General features: G+C 41.0%; 1 protein-coding gene across 3 annotated transcripts in view; it reads right to left on the bottom strand.

The window, feature by feature from the left end:
• Positions 1-361: 361 nt before the first annotated feature.
• usp47 (ubiquitin specific peptidase 47) overlaps positions 362-20,730 on the bottom strand; it is a 24,760-nt gene continuing 4,391 nt past the window's right edge. Inside the window, exons 2-28 of one of the 3 annotated variants that reach the window (XM_088992485.1) lie at positions 17,449-17,643; positions 16,553-16,669; positions 16,075-16,228; positions 15,895-15,991; positions 15,570-15,715; positions 15,387-15,466; positions 14,424-14,573; positions 14,232-14,327; positions 13,985-14,137; positions 13,656-13,802; positions 11,095-11,226; positions 10,856-10,932; positions 10,702-10,757; positions 10,225-10,337; positions 10,014-10,115; positions 9,730-9,937; positions 8,405-8,520; positions 8,021-8,140; positions 7,106-7,904; positions 5,587-5,762; positions 5,431-5,511; positions 5,230-5,345; positions 5,043-5,161; positions 4,265-4,395; positions 4,098-4,145; positions 3,886-4,016; positions 362-1,539 (exon numbers count right to left, since the gene is read on the bottom strand). In XM_088992485.1, the coding sequence (XP_088848611.1) occupies positions 1,365-1,539; positions 3,886-4,016; positions 4,098-4,145; positions 4,265-4,395; positions 5,043-5,161; positions 5,230-5,345; positions 5,431-5,511; positions 5,587-5,762; positions 7,106-7,904; positions 8,021-8,140; positions 8,405-8,520; positions 9,730-9,937; positions 10,014-10,115; positions 10,225-10,337; positions 10,702-10,757; positions 10,856-10,932; positions 11,095-11,226; positions 13,656-13,802; positions 13,985-14,137; positions 14,232-14,327; positions 14,424-14,573; positions 15,387-15,466; positions 15,570-15,715; positions 15,895-15,991; positions 16,075-16,228; positions 16,553-16,669; positions 17,449-17,643 (4,035 nt within the window). In that variant the 3' untranslated portion in view covers positions 362-1,364. Of the gene's footprint in view, positions 1,540-3,885; positions 4,017-4,097; positions 4,146-4,264; positions 4,396-5,042; positions 5,162-5,229; positions 5,346-5,430; positions 5,512-5,586; positions 5,763-7,105; positions 7,905-8,020; positions 8,141-8,404; positions 8,521-9,729; positions 9,938-10,013; positions 10,116-10,224; positions 10,338-10,701; positions 10,758-10,855; positions 10,933-11,094; positions 11,227-13,655; positions 13,815-13,984; positions 14,138-14,231; positions 14,328-14,423; positions 14,574-15,386; positions 15,467-15,569; positions 15,716-15,894; positions 15,992-16,074; positions 16,229-16,552; positions 16,670-17,448; positions 17,644-20,730 lie in introns of all 3 variants that reach the window. The other 2 variants (XM_088992484.1, XM_088992483.1) reach the window with 2 other exon arrangements.

Genomic DNA, 20,730 nt, shown 5'->3' on the forward strand with positions numbered 1-20,730 from the left:
TGTGACACTGACGACGCCGAAACATGTCCGGTATTTGAACACCGACAATACACTGTCTGGAAGATAAGAATCTGTTTTAAATTAGATATCAAGTAGACAGGATGAACTTGATACAACAAACATCAATTATGGTGGTGAAAGCTCACATGAAATGATGTGCAACACTGCTTAGCAGCAAATCAAGTTTTAAACCACAGCAAAACGGATGACCAATGATCAGCGACTCACGAAAACTAATCGCTGATCTCGTGTACACTCGTCGCTTATGGCCGCGAAATGCTTGTTGTGAGGCAGTTCTAGAAGTTGTCTAGTTTTGAGAAAGAAAAACTGAGGTTAGGAAATAAAGCATTTTAATTAAATTCTAAAATGTTCTCAAACTATTTTCACACAGGATTTGAATCTCAAAAGAAAAGAAACACCAACAGAGAAAAAAACCAACATTTTTTTACAGTCAACAGCTGGTGGCACCGTCAAAAGCCCGACAGGCCGTGACACGTGCGGCCTGGTGAACATTCTCCACCCTCTGGTGTCCATCTATTTAGTAGCAGTGGGTTTATTAAGCGCCATCTCCACCTCATGCTCTTGGCTGAAAAATTCCAATGAGGGAGCTCCCATCCTCTCTCAGAATGAGACACACAAGGTTAAGAAAAAGAAAAACAGGAAACATTAAGAAAGACAACAGGTGGGCAGTCATGGGCGCGTATGGTATGAATGATTATACTAATCTGAGGAAAACGATTGACAAAAACAAGACCGTTGTTATGCTGATCATCTTTACTTGATTTTTCCCAAGTGGAGAACTGCAGAGCGTAATCGGACGGAATCTGAAGTGATGATGTGCGAAAAAGTTCATCTGAAGAGCAAACGTGCGTTCAACGTCATGGCGCCTCATTTCAGCAACATTGCAGATGAACTGAGAAGTGGAAACTTACATCACAGAGAGAATTAATTTTTGCCGTGACCTAGGCTGGCTTAGATAGAATTCAAAGGTAGGTGAAGCAATGGAAGATGATTAACAGAGCTGTGAGCGCGCAAAATTCACAGGGGAAGTGGTACAATCGAGACAGACCGAACAAACAGAAGACGACTGAGTGAACACGCTCAATGCTAGCGCATCTCCATAGCTATACGCCAATTTGTCTCAACAGTGATTGATTCATTTTATGTCAGAAATAGCGTCTGAGATTCCCTTTAAACTTTACAGTACAACACAATCTAAGAGTGCACAATGGGGTTTCCCAGCTCAGAGTGGAGGGTGAGAGAGCATTTCAACCTCGCTCGACGTTCAAGTCTTTTTCAGAGAGCACACTGACACCGAGTCCCAGAGAGTGTCTGGAAGATCTCAATGACGCAGGATGTGAGACTCAGTCCTGCCCCGGATCCTTGGCTGGACCCCCGTCTAGATAGATTTTGAGGGCCTTCTCTTTCCGTGGCGAGTAGCTGACTCGATGTCCAGCCTTGAGCAGGCGGCTGTTTTCCTTCTTCATGAGTTCACTGCGCTCATCTTCTGACAGCTCCATTAGTTCCTCGGTGCTATCTCTGCCCAAGAGAAAATAATGCTTGCAAATATTCAAAGGACAACCGACACCTCTGGACAAGTTGCGTCCATAATTTGTAGAATCACTTCAAATGACTTCTACTGAGCGCATTTTACAAAGATTTCAGTATTCCAAACATCCAGTATTCCAATATATTTTATATTTTAAGACCCACGCTGAATATTCATGAGGTCTCGTTTTCGAGTTGATGACGATGCCCGAAGTGACATCACATTTAGTACGCCCCTGACCGAGAAAGCAACACACAATGCATTTTGGGTCCTTTTATTCATCTGAAAACACTGTGTTGATCGCGAAATTAGAAGGAAAACTACATAAATAACGCGATGGTGAATCGTTGTGAGGCGGCCAATTGCGCCTAACACGCATAAAGAAGGTGTAAGTTTACACAAATTTCCAGCGGACAAATCAGCCCATTTCCAACGGAGCAGAGCAGTCGAGCACCAGTGGAGGCGAACGAGGAAGCTAACCAGAGTTAGCGATTCGGCGCTTGGATAGCGGAAGTTTGATGCGTGTTTACTCATTTAGTCACACTGCATGCTAACTGTGAGCTCACCTGGTGAAAGAGAGCAATCGCCATATTAGTGGAGCAAACCAATCGGACAAACATCCACTTTCCACCGTGTCATTTTTTACTCTGTAGCGCTGTCAGAGCTTTCTCTCTCGTCTCAACATCTGATGTTCGTGTGCTTGTGGCGGTCTCCTTTGTGTGTGTGTGTGTGTGTGTGTGTGTGTGTGTGTGTGTGTGTGTGTGTGTGTGTGTGTGTGTAAAACCCACCCATCTGTCATCTACCACGGACTTTAACCAATCACGGGCGGCTTTACGGCTCTGATAAGCGGCTTAATATACTGGATGAAAACAACAGTCAAATGCAAAACACCAATAAAAATGACTTAGTGTCCCAAAACTGCCACAAAATGAGCTTGGAACTGGGCAGAAGAAAGTCCCGCCCCCTTGTTCGTGACATCACTATTGGTCACACACTGCCTCGCTCCAGAATCAAAAAAATGACTTCAGAGAGTTCAGATTCTGAGACGATGCTTTGTTGTTACTCATCCAGTTATGAATATGATTCAAATAGTTCTGAAGAGGAAAGTAAAAATGTTTGTAATTAAAGAAGTAATTTCGTATCAATTCGAGCCGTCTGGACTCCAATGTAGCGCCCAGAAAATGCACAAGATGTGTAACCTTACACCTTCTTTATGTGTGTTACCGCAATGGGCTGCGACACACAATGATTCACCATTGCGTTATTTATGTAGTTTCCCTTCTAATTTCACGATCAACACGGTGTTTTCAGACGAAAAAAATCTAAAATGCATTGTGTGTCGCTTTCTCGGTCACAGGCCTTCCCTTCGTGATGTCACGTAGGGAATCGTCATCAACTCGAAAACAAGACTTCCTGAATATTCAGTGCGAGTCTTAAAATGTAAAAGATCGCTATATGCGGTGAAATCTTTGTAAAATGCGCTCAGTAGAAGTCATTTGAAGTGATTCTACAAATTATGGATGCAACTTGTCCGGAGGTGTCGGTTTTCCTTTAAATGTTTTCCTCAGAGAAAATATCATTGTAGCAAAAGTGATACCCAAATGTTTATACTCATTCATTGCCATTGAAAATATGATGTGGAGTGCCATTTCAGAATTTGTTCGGGTTTTGTTTTTAGCGGAGGGGTGCTGATAAAACGCTGATCAGACCTCTGGCAAGGTTTTTTTCCCTTCCACAAGGGGACAGCACTTGCCTTTTGCACAGCTGCCTCCACTTGCACCCCATATTACTCCAGATCCATATAACATGGGAATTAACTTTTTTTCTGATGAAAAAGAGAGTCGAAGGTTTCTTACGGTGAATTTAATGTTTATGTAGTCCTAAAACTCAATATTGTGCGAGTCCTGGAATTTAGGTGAAGAAGACAAAAATGCTGGCACTGCAGTGGTCACATTTTTTCACATCTGGCAGTAAATGAGTTAAAATACTCCCTGAAACAGCCTGTTCTCATCTCTCCCTCTTTTTAACAAAGTTGCATGTTAAATATAACATAAAATAAGTTTGGGTGAATAAAGATTTGGTGGAACTTTCTTCCTTGCAATTGTTAAAATAAAGGTAAACTGGGCACTTAAGTTGTGACATATATGCGACACGCATACAAAGTTTTTTTCAGCTAACTAAAAGATAATCGATTGTGAGGCAAGTATTGTGGTCGGTTATGAGATTAAAAAAAGGATAATCACAATGAAAAATATTATGAAACACTCTTAGTTGTTTTGTAATTAAATAGTAATTTTTTTAAATACAGCACATGATTTTAATCATTCGATTCTTACCTGTAGAACACCACGGCCCCATCATCACAGATGTACAGGGGCCACATGTTTAATGCAGACACCTTGGGATTCCAATCCAAATCCTGATGGATCTCAAGCACAGAAATGTCACAGGGAAACGTTCCTCGACCCTGCAGACACCGCACGCAAGGAAATTCAGTTAGAAAACAGGCCAAGAGTGAACGAGGTTTCGGAGAAAGTATTTCACTAACCTTTGCAAACTCCAGTTTATCTAGATGGATATCACTAATTTCACTGAGCTGCGATGAAAAAAAAAATAATAATAAAAAACATGTCACGACACTTACATGAAGTAAGATGTTCGCGACAATCCAAAATGTGTGATAATCAGTGCGTCAAATGAATTTAGCAGCAGTACCTTCTCCTTGAGTTCCTCAACATTGCTGCTCTCCAGAATCACTTCCTGGAAGGAACCCAGCTGCATGCTGGACGGGCTCCACCTGCGGGTCAGGACAGCCAGCTGCGACATGGACTTCATCTTCTCGTGTTCTGAAAAAAGTTTCAAAGAGCATTGATTGTCGAATTAGCACGTGTAATAATGTGAATATTGTGCCAGTTCCCACATCATGAACTTTGAATTAAATTGAATTACTTGACTCCTGTGTTGGAAAAAACAGAAACAAGCAGCACTTTCAGATGTCATGGCTAACTAAAGTCCAATGTATCTATTTTTCTACTGCTGAACCATATTGGGATTCCATGACCTAGCGCAAAGCCAAAAACAGGGCTATCTAATCCATCTGAAAGGTAACTTGAGCACCAGGCAATTGTTCCAATATTTTTGCTCACTTGAAAAGTTGTTAGGTGCTCTGAGTTGTTTCATATTAAGATGCGAACACCATGAAACAACAGTTGGAATTCTGAATTGTTTTCTGAAATGTATCATTTGATCTGAAATCGAGATGTTTTTGGTATGCAACAAAAACAAAAGGATTGGACCGTGCCGTTCCAATATTATTGGAACGGAACTGACACATTTCAGTCACAAAGAATTTTAATTTGGGTCACCAGTGATTCAAGTCTTATACTGGAGCAAAACCAGTGGCCAAATGTAAGCCACTGGTTAAAAACAGAGGCTGGACTTTTGAGCCACTCTGTGCATTGAGACAAAAAGTGCAACATGGGAAAAAAATTACCAGTGAGGATTTCCAGGAAAACCTCCCAGTTGGAGGAAATGCTGATGTCTTCTTCATAAACATGGTAGTCCAGAAATACTGTGCCTGGATTCTTCCACGTTTTTTTCCTGAGACGCACCCTGAATATGCAACAATACATTTGTTTGGTATGCATGTACATCTCATCATCATACATGTGCAGACTTACCGGTCAATGCTGAGGTCAAGCTTGCACTGCTCTCTCAAAACAGGGAGCAGCTCCTCTTTCGACTGTCTGACAGTCATCCCCTTTGCAAACACCGTGTCGACAAGAAACTTGCAGGGCTATACGACACACGCGAGAGATGAGAGTTCTACTCACTTGCAATGGCATTATTATTATTTTTGCGGTTATTGCTCTAATTCTCACCTCTTGTTCATTTACTAGCAGTTGATACACTTTTACTCTGTATTCACCCTTTTTCAGGGCTCTCCCAAGCCGAATAGTTATCTGAAGGATGTGATAGAGGTCAACGTGTTAATGGAATGCAACGGAGTGCAATAAATTGTACAAATGGATCTCGACCTTGTTGTCGTCAGAGAATGACGACAGCGTTTCGTTGAGCCGTACGCTCTCAAACTCCTGGTTGTTGGCGTAAACCCGAAACACTTTAAACTGGGCAGACGTGACGCCGACATAGGGCTCCAGATTATATTTGAAAGCTGCCAACGTTATCCTCTTGTCCACGTGAACCACTAAACCTGAGAAACATCACAGGAAACAACTTAATGTGGGCTTCTTCTCCCTAAAACATGGGTGTGGTCCAGCAGAGTATCCAAACATCCAAATCTAAATTTCATTTCTGAAGCAAACCCATCAGCATTTGCCACTTCAGGCTTTGCGGTTTGATCAACAGCATAGTGGAAGCTGTGCTACCACCACCATTGATGAAAAGTCTATTCAGAGGGCTGCACTGAATCTCGGCATTAAATGAACGCTTGATTCAGATCTTCGAAGGTGATACAAGTGTATCAATCAGGTTGTCAAAGGCTTAAAGTAAAAAAAGTGTCCTGCTTGTGTTAAAATATGTCAATCACTCCTCCAACATGCCCAAAACACCAGTCAGTGCTGGAAAAACTAGTAATGCAGCGACTAGAGCATTGCTTTCATCTCTCTGGTGAGATTTGAAGAAACTAAAGTCCAGCAATAAGACTCTCCATAAGACTCTGTGGATGTTCGGTGTGCAATGACACTGGGTTGGGTTGACCCTTTCTCTTCAATGATGCATCAGAGACACGACCACTGACACCTCTGACGCATTCCTCAAATTACTACAAACAGCAATCAGGGACAGAAAAAAAATATTGCCAGATGGCAATTTTGCTGTGATGCTCAAAAGTGAACTGGCAAGCCGTGAGAAGGAGAATGATATGCTTCCAAAAACCACAGAGCACATGCTGTCAGATGCTAAAGGCTTCACATACGTCTGGAAGACAGCTAAATGTGTATTGGGACCGTCTTTGTCCGCTTATAAACAACAATATCAGTCTCTGAAGAAATTTTCATGTTGTCTTATATGTCGTGTAGTATTTTCTTTCATTTAGGATTGTTACCTTGCTTTAAAACTCCATAGCAATATAGTAAGCAAACCAATTTCACATTTACGACAGATAAAAGATCATTCTAGCTATTTAAAGATCATTCTAACTATTGAAAGATCATTCTAGCTATTTGCCCTCAGTAATAATGATGTCAGATAAGGAAACAAAATGTTTTCCTCCATTTTTACAACCAACCTATGGACTTATCAATGAAGCATGCACAGACAAAATTGGTTAGTAGGCATCAAACACTGCACAAACTCTAATCAGCTCAATGGAATCAAATACAGACAGCACGTTTAACCAAAACTTTTGTGCTGAATCTTTGTGGCTGAAGTCAAGCTTCATTTCGACTAAAGCAATTCTTTGCCCCCATCCTAGGGTGTTTTTAAGCAATTACAAAGCTTATTTTGGGCAGGGGGGGGGGCTATGGAGGGGTCAATTTCATGACTACTTGGACAAAACAGGTTCTTTTAACTTAATCATGAATAGAGAATTCATACATTTGTGTGAATTGTCGGTTGCGTCATCCTGGAAATAAGGTTCTGTCCTGAAGTACAAGACCCTGGCTTCCGATTTTGCCTTCCCGTTGTCGTCATACTCGCTGTCCGTCCCCGAGTCTTCCTCGGCGGTGTCCCAGGTCTCTTTCTTGCCCTCATGGGCTTTGGAGCGACGGCTACTGGTGATGCTGTGCGAGTCCAAGCCATTGGCCAATTGGACTGGTGCGCTGTCTGCATTGCACAGCGTGTCACTACTGTGACTCGAGCTCAGGATGTCGCTGTCCACTGAGCTGGTGCTGCGGTCATTGTTTACCTCAGAGTCTGAGCGCTCTTCGCAGGTAAAGTGGTTTTCTGGTTCACATGGGACCCTGACCCTACGCCCGGGCGTGCCACTGATCCGGTTTTCAAGGTCTCTGTTGTCTGCAGCTACGCAGGGTGAATTTGAGTCCACCTCTTGGCTCATGCGTTCGATATGTTCAAAGTAACTGTTGTCAGAGCTTTTTTGGCTGTCGCTGGCGCTATATCTCTGCTGCTGTTGCAGAGACAGGTTCTTTAACTTTTCTGTGCTCTCTTCGAGGATAGCTTCCACCGATTTCCTGTTGGCTTTTGACCCTACAAAGGAAACATCCGAGTCACCGGCAAGCTTTTGGCAAATAGTTCTGCTGCCTAAAGTGCCAGGAGACTGTTCAGGCAGCAAGAGGAGTAGTCGAATAGTATTCCCGTGGCGATCCAAAAGCTTCCACAGCAGCGAGTCAGTAAATGCGACCTGATGATCAGCGGACTCTGAACTCTCCACAAAAATCTAACAGAAAACACAATGGAAAAGACACGGTGAGAGATCTGGGGTTATGGTTTTATTTACCAAAATGAAAAAAAAAATGTGAACTTTTAAGACAGAGTTTAATTCAGGATACAGACTTTGTTACTTCTGAAGAAACCTTCCGCTTTCAGTGTCTTGCTTGGAACATACAGCAGCCGCAGGTCATTGTAGCAACGTTCCAGAACAACACGCATTGTTTCTGCTGATAGACCTGTAGCCTAAAGGGAAATACATCTGCTTTTTAAAAAAAATATACACTTGCTTGTACGCACACATATTTTTAAGCTAGCATATATTTGACTATTCCTGTGTCCAATAATAAATAAAAAGCACCTTGTGTGTGTTAAACATAGAAATAGCACCTGAAACTGACACTATGCCTTTTAATACAGTGTACCATATGGTCATGAAAATACAGTGATCATATTATTCAGTGACTTGTTTCAGCCGCAGGATAGAAGTAAAAGAGAAGAAAAGTGAACCTGTTCAATAAGTTGCTTGAATTCAGTGATGGTCTGGTTCAGGTAAGCCCGAACACTGATGGGAGGGGCGACTGTTTCAGTTCTCAGATCCACAACATGAACCTTCACCATAACCTCTGTGGTAAGACAGCACCATATACACAAATGGAAAGTGGGGACAAGCAAAATGCAATTATCTTTAGTTTCCGTGCCATGGTCATATTTTCTGTGCACAATCATTTATGGTTCAAATGTTTCAAGTAACTAAGATCGATGAAAAGGTTTCTTCGGCCGTCATCTGTACTTCTTTGAAGGTGTAGGACGTATCACTTCTCATCCAAGAAACTTCGGCAGCTACTGGTTGCTTACTGGTAGTTTAGGCCCTATATATATATATACATATATATGCTGCTATATATATACATATATATACATATATATATACATATATCCCTACTGTCCAGACATGGCGGTGCCGGACTCTGCTATGATAGGTCCTTGCTCTCAGGTTGGGGGGAGCAGAAGACTACCCACTGCAGCTGCTCCACTGATAGTTCCTATCGTTCTGACTATAACGACTGGTCTGATTGCCGACTTCGACCGGTATCACCTCATCAGCATTCCTAATCCAATGTTGCCTAAGCAGGCTATTGTATGAACGATCCAAATTGAACCTCACCCCACCCTGCATTTTAATGACATAAATAGATGGCCTAAGACCAACACATTTAAAAAAAAATATTTTTTCAACATTATCAAGACCCATATCAGAATTAGATTTATTGAACCCAAACACCATGCATTTGTAGCTTATAGAAATGGCATCATGTGAATATGAATCTCAGAGCTTTATTTAAAAAAAACATAGTCTAGTGGAGTTTAAAACGAAAGAAGAGTGGATGTGATTTCAAAGGGTATTTGTTGTTTCTTTTTTTTTTTTTTACTTTATGTTACTTGCGGGTCGAGTGAACGCTGGCGTGTGTGCCGTGAAAAAAATATCCCGTGACTTTAAAGTGTCCTTGAGAGTTTTGAAAGGCGCTTATAAATTAAATGTATTATTATTATTATTATTATTATTTTTAAACAATGTTTTTCGGTGTTGTTTATAACATCTATAAAAGTGGTTCAAGACGTTCCAACAATGGGGAAATGCCAGGGTGAAAGTTGAGTGCCATTACAGTAACGTGGCAAAAAACAAAATAATAATACATGAAAAAAAGGACACTTCTATTCAAAACTCAATGTTTTGACCAGTATTGCATATGTATATAAGTGTGTTTTTTTTCTCTTCCTGTCCCCAAGAAAACCTTTCAAAGACAGTGCATATGAAGTACCAGGATTCTCACCTCCAGGTTTGTAAGGCAGGAACGTTTGCTCTGGCCGGCGGGTCTCCAGCAGCAAGTCGAACATGTAAGAGGACTTGACCCCTCCAAGTAGAAGGCCCATGGGCGTGTCCTCCTCACCCTCGTAGGAGCGCTCCAGGTACTCGTGGAACTCATCATACTTCACCAGGCGACAGCAGTCCAGAGGGACTGTTTCCTTCAGCTCCATAAGCTGAAATTCAATACATGATTATGTTGACATGAGTTCATCACATAGTGCATTTCAAGGACTGAATACACAAACAAACCTTGTAGGCCATTTCTGTTGCTTCCGTAAGAGTTTTATCCTTGTGCACCTCCAGCTTGCTCTCTACCATCATCTTTGAAGGGTGCATGCAGAAAAGCTTGATCTAAAGTAAAGAATTCAAGCGACTGATAAAATAAATACAGAAGCAATGCCTGACTGCTTTTATATGCAGACTGAAGAGCAGATATTGAATCAAGCAAGCATTTGTTCACCTTGCAAGTATTGCGCTCAATTTCTCGCTGTTTCTTCTCCTGCTCCTCAGACGCTTTCTCCTTTTCAACCAAACTCTTCAAGTGCTCTGGGAAGTCATCCACAGCTAAATACTCTTCAGACAGGAGACATGATTCAAAATAGTTTCATTTAAATCAGTGATTAGTTTTGCAAGTAAATGTTTTGTTACAGCTTTAGCTGTTGTTAAATCGCCTTATAAATCAATATGTATTGTATTATACAGTAAAGTCTCGTTATATCGATATTCAAGGGAGTCCGAAAAAATATCGATATAACCGGGACTATCGATATATCCGACCCTGTTTGCATGTAATTTTCTCCATGCGTGCATAGAAATAGTATCGATATAACCGGGACTATCGATATATCCGATATCGATATAACGAGACTTTACTGTATTGTATTGTTTAACACATTTCACCTGTAACATTAACCACTGTATATTCAACTTTTCTTACTTGCGTTCCTTGAAGGATCTTTCAATCTATAAATCAGCATATAAGCATTCGTAGAGCTGTTGGAGAAAACAAAAACATACATATGAATGGAATTCCTACTCATGTCATGTACAGAATAAAAATAAAGCAGGCTAGAGAAAATATACAAACCAACCTTGCAAAGGCACTGGAATAATATCCTCTGCTCCCTGAGGACCCCCCGTAGGTCTTCTTGATATCCTCTGGGGTGATCTATCCAGAAAGTAAAATGCATCAACCAGGAATAAAGAGACAAGACAGTGCTGATGATTATTTGGTAAGAAAAAGAACACTGCGGGCATTTGAGCTTGTGACGATGAAGCTCTCGTCTTCATCCGGAGTATAAGATACCTCCCAGTGGTTGTTGATACTGACCTTGCTGACATGCTGGTCATTGAAACTGTACCACTGGCCATCAGTAAAGGATTTGATGCAGGCATAGTAGTGCCCGCCTGCGGCACTTCCCGAATGGACCATGACGGAGAACAGCTCAAAGCTAGGCAGACTCTGAGAAAAAGTGTTCGAAAATATTTTTGCTCAGACAAAAGCAACAACTAATCATGACTGCATTGAGTAAGTATGACAAAAGGGGAAAATTCTTTCTGTTTGCTTTTGCGTATTACAACTATCATGACCTGCTGTGTTTGCTTGCATAATTCATGGCTCACATCAAATCATGTAATAATGCCTTAAGGGTTAAATCGAATACGATTATAAATACTTTCGATGTGCTGATAAAATAGGTAGATTAGATTAGAATACATTAGCCTTTATTAGTTTTACAGTGGAGAAATTGACATTTCACAGCATCAAAGTTATTAGTCTTGTGGAATTTGGGAGAGCAAGCAGTTCTCAAGGAGTCAACGCATGCTTGCTCGGGCAGTTTATTGACACACCCACTTACAATTAACCGTAAATCTAACATCAAGTTAATCACACTTTGTACAGTAGAAAAAGACATGAACCTGTCTTGCATAAGTTTGTTATCTTAATGTTAACACAAAGGGAAACACTCACAACTGGCTTAAAAAAAAGTAGTACTGTATAAACCCTTTCATAACTAGTCTCTGCACACAAATTATGGAACGACAGACAGAAAGATGATATATTTCTGCATGTGTGCTTGACACTGCGCGCTTGGAGGCCAAGGTTACCTGCCACTTCATGAAATATGGTTATTCCATGTGTATAAGAAATGCTCTATTTGAGTGATTTGAGAAAGGTATTTTAAGCAGGGCTTGAAAGTGAGACCATTGTGCTCACAAGTTTTTTTTCAATATGTGCTCATAACAATTTAAACAAGTTGTGCAAGGACATTTTAATACCGCTACCAGTGCATACAGCAAAGGCACTGGTAGAAGGATTATGTATTCTGGTGACCTTCAGACATTAAATCCTATATAAAATTATCAGTCGCGTGTATATATATATATATATATATATATATATATATATATATATATATATACTTTTTTTTAATGGTTCTAGAGTGTTTAAAGGTCTCCAAAATGAATGGCAATATTTTTGTTTATAGAAAGCATTCCAATTTGCTAAATAATACAAATTCAACAAATTTAAAGTCGTTTACCTGTCAGCTATTATTTCACTGCTCTGTACTATTTTTTGTGCAATATTTTATGGGTTTACCATTAATTTATTTCCTTTTTTGTCTGGTTCTAATGTCTTCTAAAATCACCGACCTACTTTTGTCAGCTGCTGCTTGTAGCAAACACAGTTGGTAAAGGAAAATATTTAGCAAATATAGTTTCAATCAGTCAATTTTTACATCATACAAAAAATATATATTACGTCAATTGATCCAACTATACATTATCAAATACTGTCATGTGTTTAAACAGTGTCTGAAACTCATGACAAAAAGTTAGCGGACACCAGGGCAGACAACTCTGCAAAGTTGCCTGCCTGGCCATAAAGTTGCCTGCCCCATTTTTCACAACTTGAAAAAATAAGTCGACAAATCAAGAAAAAAAAAACAACAACAACAATGTTGGGAAGTACGTATAAAGGAGGTTTTTTTACTTAAGGAAGTACCTACCACAAATGCTCCCTTGCTTACTTTATGGTAAATATCCCTTTCTGAAGATTTTGCGCCAGTTGTCGTTTGTCGTTGTGGTGCACAATGCAATGTTTGCGTTGCGTTTTCTGCTAAAAGCCATGTGGACTCCTCTTTTCTAAGCCCCTTTCACAACTTTCAAGTACACATTACAGTCACGGTATAGTCCGAAGCACGACAGGCTTCTGATTGGCTGCCGTGCTGAGAATGCAAATTGCCAAATGAACGTTCGTTTGGCAATTACAAAGAGGAGTCCACGTGGCTTGTGGCAATGTGCTTGTAGCGGTTACTTTATTGAATAAAACAAACGTTTGATTTGAAAAAACTTTTTTTTCCTTGAAGAAGTTGTCCGCCACCGGGCCGAGACGTTTTGAAAGTTGTACGCCTGACGTAAAAGTTGTTTGCCCCGGGCAGACGTTATTTCAAACACTGGTTTAAATATAAAAAAGATAAAGGAAGGGGTAGGGGTAACTAATTCTGTGTTGATGCAACAAAGTAATAAAGCTGCTTGCACCGGTGATGCCAGTCCAAAACTAAATATAGAGCCCTCCTATGTTCAATACAATTTTTGAACAATATTTGATTGTGTATTTGAGTGAATTTAGGGCATGATCATTGAAGCTTTGTTTTTTTAATCCTAATCACAAAATGTAATGGCATTACCATGGATCAGAGAGTCCTCTAATCTAAAAACCTGTACCACTATTCAGGCTTGAAAAAAGTGGTTTCATTGCACCCATAGTAGAAAATAAGTCTTAAAAGCAAAACCTTTAAAATGAAAACAATGATCTTGGGCATGCTTTGTCCTCAATTGCTTCTTCTGATTATTTTCTTACATTGACATTTGTCAAGCAAATAATACCTTTGGCTTCAACACCCTCTCTGCACTGGCAGTGCTGTCCAGGCAAATGCCTTCGTCCACACAATCATCAGTGGAGAAATCGTTGCTCATCTGGTCACTGTGGCAACTGCCTTCATTTTCTGCTCCACTATCGGTGCAGCTTTCTGTCTGAGGAGACTTCTACAGATGTTATTTAAACAGAACACAATAAAAATGATTTTAAATGAAACTTGGACTAGTGTTCTATTCTACTATTCATGATTGATGTGACAAACATCAGTGCTGCTTACATACGTAAGTTACGGCCTACAAATGATCTACATATGCGTCCCAACCACTCCTGCTCTCACCTCATCCTCGACATCGATGAATGGACTCATGTCAAGTTCCTCTGGGAAAGTCATGCTATCATTCAGCTTGATGCGATGCATAGTGGTATAGTCAAAATCAAATCGCTTCAGCTGCAGCGTCAGCAGGTAAGGAAAATGCAGGAACCTCAATCCCTGAAACAAAATAGATACGGTTGAGGAATAATTTAATTCTCGCAGTGGCTCTTCTGCATACAGATTGTGCAAAGTCATTTCACAGTGAACACACCTTCCGGGCATCACATTTCTTTTTGCAGCGTTCACAGAAGTACTGGTTGGGCCCATCTAGAGTTTCCGGCTGAATGAAAGCTTGCAATGCCTCCTCCTGGAACACCAAATTCAAATTTGAGTTTAAAATATTTTTAAATGAGTACCTCTGTGGCATCATCATGTGAAATGGGGAATGTAGAGGAAAACACACCACACTGCCATAGGCCTGACTGGCTCCGAAGGGTCTAATTACAAGAGGGATATCCAGGTACGTATCAATCCTCCAGCTCTCATAGCCACACTCCAGACAACGTACGTAATCTTTGAGTTTTCCTTGGTACAGCTGATTGATCAGGTCAGCCTGAAGAAAGTCACACATAAGGAAGGCCTTCACGAACATGAGTCACAATGAAAGACAAACTCTCAAAGAATTTGAAGAGACAGTCATCATATAAAATCCATTGACTTTTCATGTATTCTTAATACCATGCGTTTGTCCCATGACAGGAACATTCACATGGAAGCAGCTCTTCCTGAAGCCTGTAGTGTTGTTTGAAATCAGCATGGCTTTTTTGCATTTCACTGGAGTACCAAGTTTGGAAGGACTCTTTCAGCATTCTGAATATGTAATTTCAATTTTCTTTTCAAACAATGGCTACAAAATCTGAGCCATCGATGTTTAAACCTTTAAACCCAGTTTAGCCTTACCGTAATTGTTATACATATGTAGAAGATTACACATTTCCATGCAACTTTGTAAAGTCTCCCTGCAGAGACAACCTTAAATCACATTTCTTGTGTGTGAATTTATCTTGTCTCATTTGTAATTTGCTTTGTGACTGCAAGGTTAGAAAAAATATATTTACTTTTCAAGCTTGGCTGTACCGGACATCTTCAGTTTTCATCTCAACGAGAATAGTTAAAAAAAATTATCTCCTGCAGGATATTTGGTAAATTGCATTATTTTCACTGATAGGCTTATTTGTCATCATGTCAGGCATGTGGTCCGCATAGAAAAAGGCCCCAGTGTTCGCAATCTTGCATGGTTTGTTATTTTAATTGAAAACAAATATGTTAAAAACTACATGTAATTTCCCTACTTACAAAAAGGCTTAAAAACATGTATTTATTTGTGCGATGTGGGGTTATTTTTTTTGTTTGTGCAGTCTCCCACCTGTTCGGTCTGCTTCCATTTTTGCTCCAGGGCATCAAACATGACCCTGCAAAGTTCTTGCACATCATGTTGCTGCCAAGCTAGGATAGGAAAAAGGAAGAAGAAGAAACGATAAACACCACGATGTGATGTTTCCCCCTTGAACAACATTAGTCCAATTAGGGGAGATGTTGAAAAATTCACCTTCACTACTGTCCCACCCAAAGCTTCGCGTCACATCAGTTGTCTCTATGGCACGCTTCTTGCTTGTCTGGAGAAGAACAAACAGTCTTTGCAATTGGTAGGGAATGCTTGTGACTGGGTCCTCTTCAGATTGCTCAAACTCCCAGCTGAAGTAGGCAACAATTGCACATGTTTTAAAGGTAACAGAAAAAGCAAACTCTTATTATGACTTGAACACAGGAATGGAGTATAACTATGAAAAAAAAGTATTTTCATTCATTCCACTGATTGTGTAATCTGGGACCATATCACTTGTGATAAATGGGCTCGCTGCATTTTAACTTACTTGTACAGTGCGTTTCTGAACTCTGGAGTCATGAACAGTGTTTGCAAGAGACTGTTCAAATAACAGGTCATTGCTTGGTTGACCAGACCCACGTAACCTTGAGTGGTGGAGAGAGCAAATTAAGAATACAGCCAACGTTGTCCACGTACAGTACACACTGTACAAGTGACAATACCTAACCTGTCTCAGATTTGTTTAGGATGGAGGTGTAGGAGTAAGAAGGGCTACTGCAGTCACCACTGCAGCCAATGGTGCCGTTTCTGGGAAGGGGCCCAATGAATTGCTCCTGGGAACCATCATCCAGCTCACTGCTATCTGCTGCTCCTGACTCATCCTAAATGCATGGCCGCACAGAGAAACAAATTTACATTTGTGTAGTAAGTGAAAAACAATCACTTCAACATGCAGAAGTGCCAAAACATAAATCCTGAATTTTGATTCAATTACAAGCACTGATCATAACACTAGACTTACAGGTATACAATGGGCATGGTGGTTGTATTACGGTGTTCACCTCTTGTTTTACCTGATCCAACAATCACACTAAAACAGTGATTCAAATTTCCATTACTCCTAAATCCAGCCTTTAAACTCACAAGCAAACTAAAGAGCCAAGCAAAGCATTTGCATTTCATTTAATTATCTATGCGCCACTCACCGGAGCAACTTGTGGTTGTTCTCCATCTTTGTCTGTTAGCTGAAGAAAATTCCTCTTACCGCCAGGCTCAAACCCAGAATCCAGAAGTGACACCTCTCCGCTGTGCTCTAGGGGTGTCTGAATGTACAACAGAGGAGGAATATTCAGATATCAGTCTTTGACAGTAACTATCAATGTGTTTTTGTTCAATGCAGGGGTTTTTATTCCATAAGATTTGTTATTGTGAGTAAATGCCAAAATGTGAGTCTTTGCAACATTAAACAAACCGTAACAATAATGTGCGTGTGCGCAGAATGGCTAACTGTCGCCGCTCAGTAAGATGCAGGCTTTAGGTACTGTCGGTGTCATATCCCGTTATTTTGAGTTTGTCTGTTTACAGAATGCTGTTAGCATCATTCTGTTCCATACTGAACTTAAAAGAGCCGACACACACTTTCTTCCCAATGTCTGTGCTGAGGATGAGCAAGCATAGAGAGCTGCAATGGAAACATTGCACACATTAATCCACTGACCTACTCAGTGAGATCACAACAGGCACAGAACCTGAGGCTTTGGCAGGGTCAACAGCCGGATTACCTTGGGCTGCTTTAAGAAAAGGGGCCAGTATGTACACAAAAGAGCACAGAGTGCCCTCCTTCTGTATGATTCGACATCAGCAAACACGAGCAATCACATTGGGCCAAAACTACATTGACTTTGTACAAGTGCACAATGGTATGTTCAAATCCAGTTCTGAATCAAACTTTTCTGCCATGTGTCATTTTCAAACATGACATTACTATCAGCCTTCTCAAAGTTCAAATACAGTCTCAATGTCACACGACCATGTCATAGTAAAGGAAATCTGATTTATACAACGAAATCATTTTAATTGGTGTAGTTTAAAATTCCCCAACCATATCTTGGGTGTTTCCCCAGGTCAGTTCAAATGAACCATTGACATATCCTGCTTTGTGGGCAACATCTTCATAGAGTTTGGAGAGGGCAGTGGACCCTGGCAATTTGAAGGTCAACCTCGTGTTGACCGCCTTGGCACAGGTGACGTCCTGGATTATACACAGCACTCTGGGCTCCTCAGCGGCTTCTTGGATCTGGAACAACACAATGGGATGAGGGTCTGCATGAGTAAATGATCGATTCTAATTTTATATCCTGTGTTTATAGGCTTTTCAAATCTGCTAGTTCAACATCAGAATCAGAAAACCTTTCATCGTCCCACAATGGGGAAATTTGCAGTCCACAGCAGCAATTTGAAAGGGGATGGGGCGGGTACAAGATATTCTAAGCGTAGTAAAAATTTCAGCAGACTGAGATGTATCCTGTAAATGTGTAAGAAATCAAGAAAAGGTATAGTGATATATGTAGCTGTATTGCATCAACACATATTTACAGTACAGGAGTCCATTTTTTTCACATGTGATTATTGAGAATTGAGAAGCCTGACAACAGTCGGTTGAGTGGTGATGCTGCCTGACCAGCAGACAATTCCATAGTGGATGGCTGAAGCGACCAGAGTCATTGAATGTCTTCAGGAGTGACCCCTGAACTCCGAAAGACGTCAGTTTCCATGAGACAGAACACACCTCACAACATGCCATCTTTCAGATCAAACTTAATACAAGTTGAGCAACATTTCTGAAAAACACGGACCGGGTTTTCCAGCCAGATTCAAATGAGACCTTGGCACATAGCAGACGGAAGACAGTTTCGAAGTTTGGATTATTTGACTTTATTCTCCTCTTGCAAATTATTTGTGATTGCTGGTGTCTCCCAGAGGTCTAAAATATTAGACTTTACATTGGGGCTGGATTGCTTGAGCAGATATTTTGCAATTTATGCACAGCGGCTCCCCTCTCCAGGCAAATTGCCGTTTTTATGTTTATTATGTTTGTTAAAGTCATTATAAGGCGGCCCGGTAGTCGAGTGGTTAGCACACCAGCTTCACAGTGCAGAGGTCGCCGGTTCACGTCCCGGTCCGGCCTCCCTGTGTGGAGTTTGCATATTCTCCCTGGACCCGCGTGGGTTTTCTCCGGGTCCTCATGGTTTCCTCCCACACTCCAAAAACATGCATGGCAGGCACTCCAAATTGTCCCTGAGTGTGAGCGTGACTGTTGTTTGTCTTTGTGTGCCCTGCGATTGGCTGGCAACCAATTCAGGGTGTCCCCCGCCTCGTGCCTGAAGACAGCTGAGATAGGCTGCAGCACCCCCCGTGACCCTAATGAGGAATAAGCGGTACGGAAAATGGATGGATGAAAGTCATTATAAGTGCCTTGCATGCTGGGTCTGAGAGGACAGTAATTTCATCTGTGCTGTATGTCATACATATTAGCATATTTGACAATAAAACTGACTTTGATAACAGAAAGTGCAGAAAGTGTTTTTCATCAATGGATGATACAGCTTCGTGTTTGCTTTCAACATTTAGGTTGTAGCGGGCGTGCACATTTCACCACAACGTCCAGGATCCACTTGTCAAAATGACGCTTTGATCCCCTCCTCTTTCATCTAAAATGCTTCAAACAACAAAGTCAAGTGATTAATCAAAAAGGGACAGAGTCGCCTCTTCCTACTCAGGAAACTGGGGTCTTTTGGGGTTCAGGGGTCACCCCTATGACTCTGTGGTCGCTTCAGCCATCCTATGGCCTTGTCTACTGGTCAGGCAGCATCACCACCCGGGACAGGAAAAGACTGGAGTGCCTGGTCAAGAGGGCGAGTTCGGTCCTGGGCTGCTTGCTGGACTCTCTGGAGGAGGTGAGCAACAGACGGACGCTAGCCAAAATAAAAGCTATGATGGACAGCCCCTCGCATCCCCTCCTGCCTACCCTGACCATACTGGGTAGCTTCTTGCGCTGCAAGAAGTCTGCTGTCAGGCTTCTTAATAATCACATGTGAATAAAAAATAAATAAATAAATAACTGGACTCTTGTACTGTAAATACTGTGTGGGTCTTGTACAGCCCGATGATAATTTCCCCTCATAATTAAAGGCCGACCCGGTCGTCGACTGGTGAGCAAGTTGACTTCACTGACTTCACCTCACTCTGTGAAGTTTCCATCTTCTACCAGAGCTTACGAGGGTTTTCTCTGGTTTCCCCAGTTCGGTCCCACATTCTAACGACATTATTGAAACGACATTATTGAAACTCCAAAATGCGTATTGTCATCGTGGCAGACTGAACGCCGTGTTCTATAAAGGGTGCTGCAGCTGACAACCCACAAGTGTATTACGAGATTAGAGGTTATTTTTGCCATGGATATAATCACTAGGTGTTAACATGAGACACACACACACACGCACGCACACACACACGCACACACGCACACACACACACACACACACACACACACACACACACACACACACACACACACACACAAAATCAGTGACGCAGGACAAACTAACTTTCTTTTAATTACAACTATGCCTCATTCAAAAGGCAGCAAAGAATATGAACAGGCATAGCAATAAACAATAATTGAAAAAAATGTGGAGCAACATGCTAAAAATACAGAAAAAGCAACCAAACTCGACAATCAAAGAGAATAATATTTGTGCAGACATATTCTTATTGATGAAAACAATAGTACAGCTCCTCTACATTCAAATATCTAGAGGGCACTGAAATAACACTAACAAGAGTGTTAGACCTACATGTGGAACACATTGCAAAATCTGATGCTGGCTGGTCACGTTCCATTTGGAGTCATGTCCTTCTGCAGTTATTTAAATTGCATCAGACATTGGAGCAAGACACGTTTCATGTTTCAATTGGGGTAAGATTTAAACAATAATTGTTGAAACGGGCGGCAGCCACGCACATCAGCGTTCACTCAACCCGAAGTAACATAAAGTAAAAAAAAAAAACAACAACAACAAAAAAGACTATGTATGGCTGTAACACTGAGTTGTCCTTGTGTGCGCAAATGGTTGTTGATTGCGTTGCAATTGGCTGCAAATCAGTTCAGGGCCTGTCGACAGTTGTGATACGCTGAAGAAAGTGAGGTGGATGGATAACAGTACCTGTATACCAAATTTAACATAATAATGGCATTCACTGAAATCATAAATCTACCCGCAGAAAAAAAATATCCTGTAACGGTAGTGTCCTTGACAGTTTTGAAAGGCCCTTATAAATGAAATGTATGATTATTATTATTATTAAATATTATAAGTATTAT

This window comes from Hippocampus bargibanti, linkage group LG03 (genome assembly GCF_051943395.1).
Source record: "Hippocampus bargibanti isolate YZ-2025 linkage group LG03, ASM5194339v1, whole genome shotgun sequence".
Classification (NCBI taxonomy): domain Eukaryota; kingdom Metazoa; phylum Chordata; class Actinopteri; order Syngnathiformes; family Syngnathidae; genus Hippocampus; species Hippocampus bargibanti.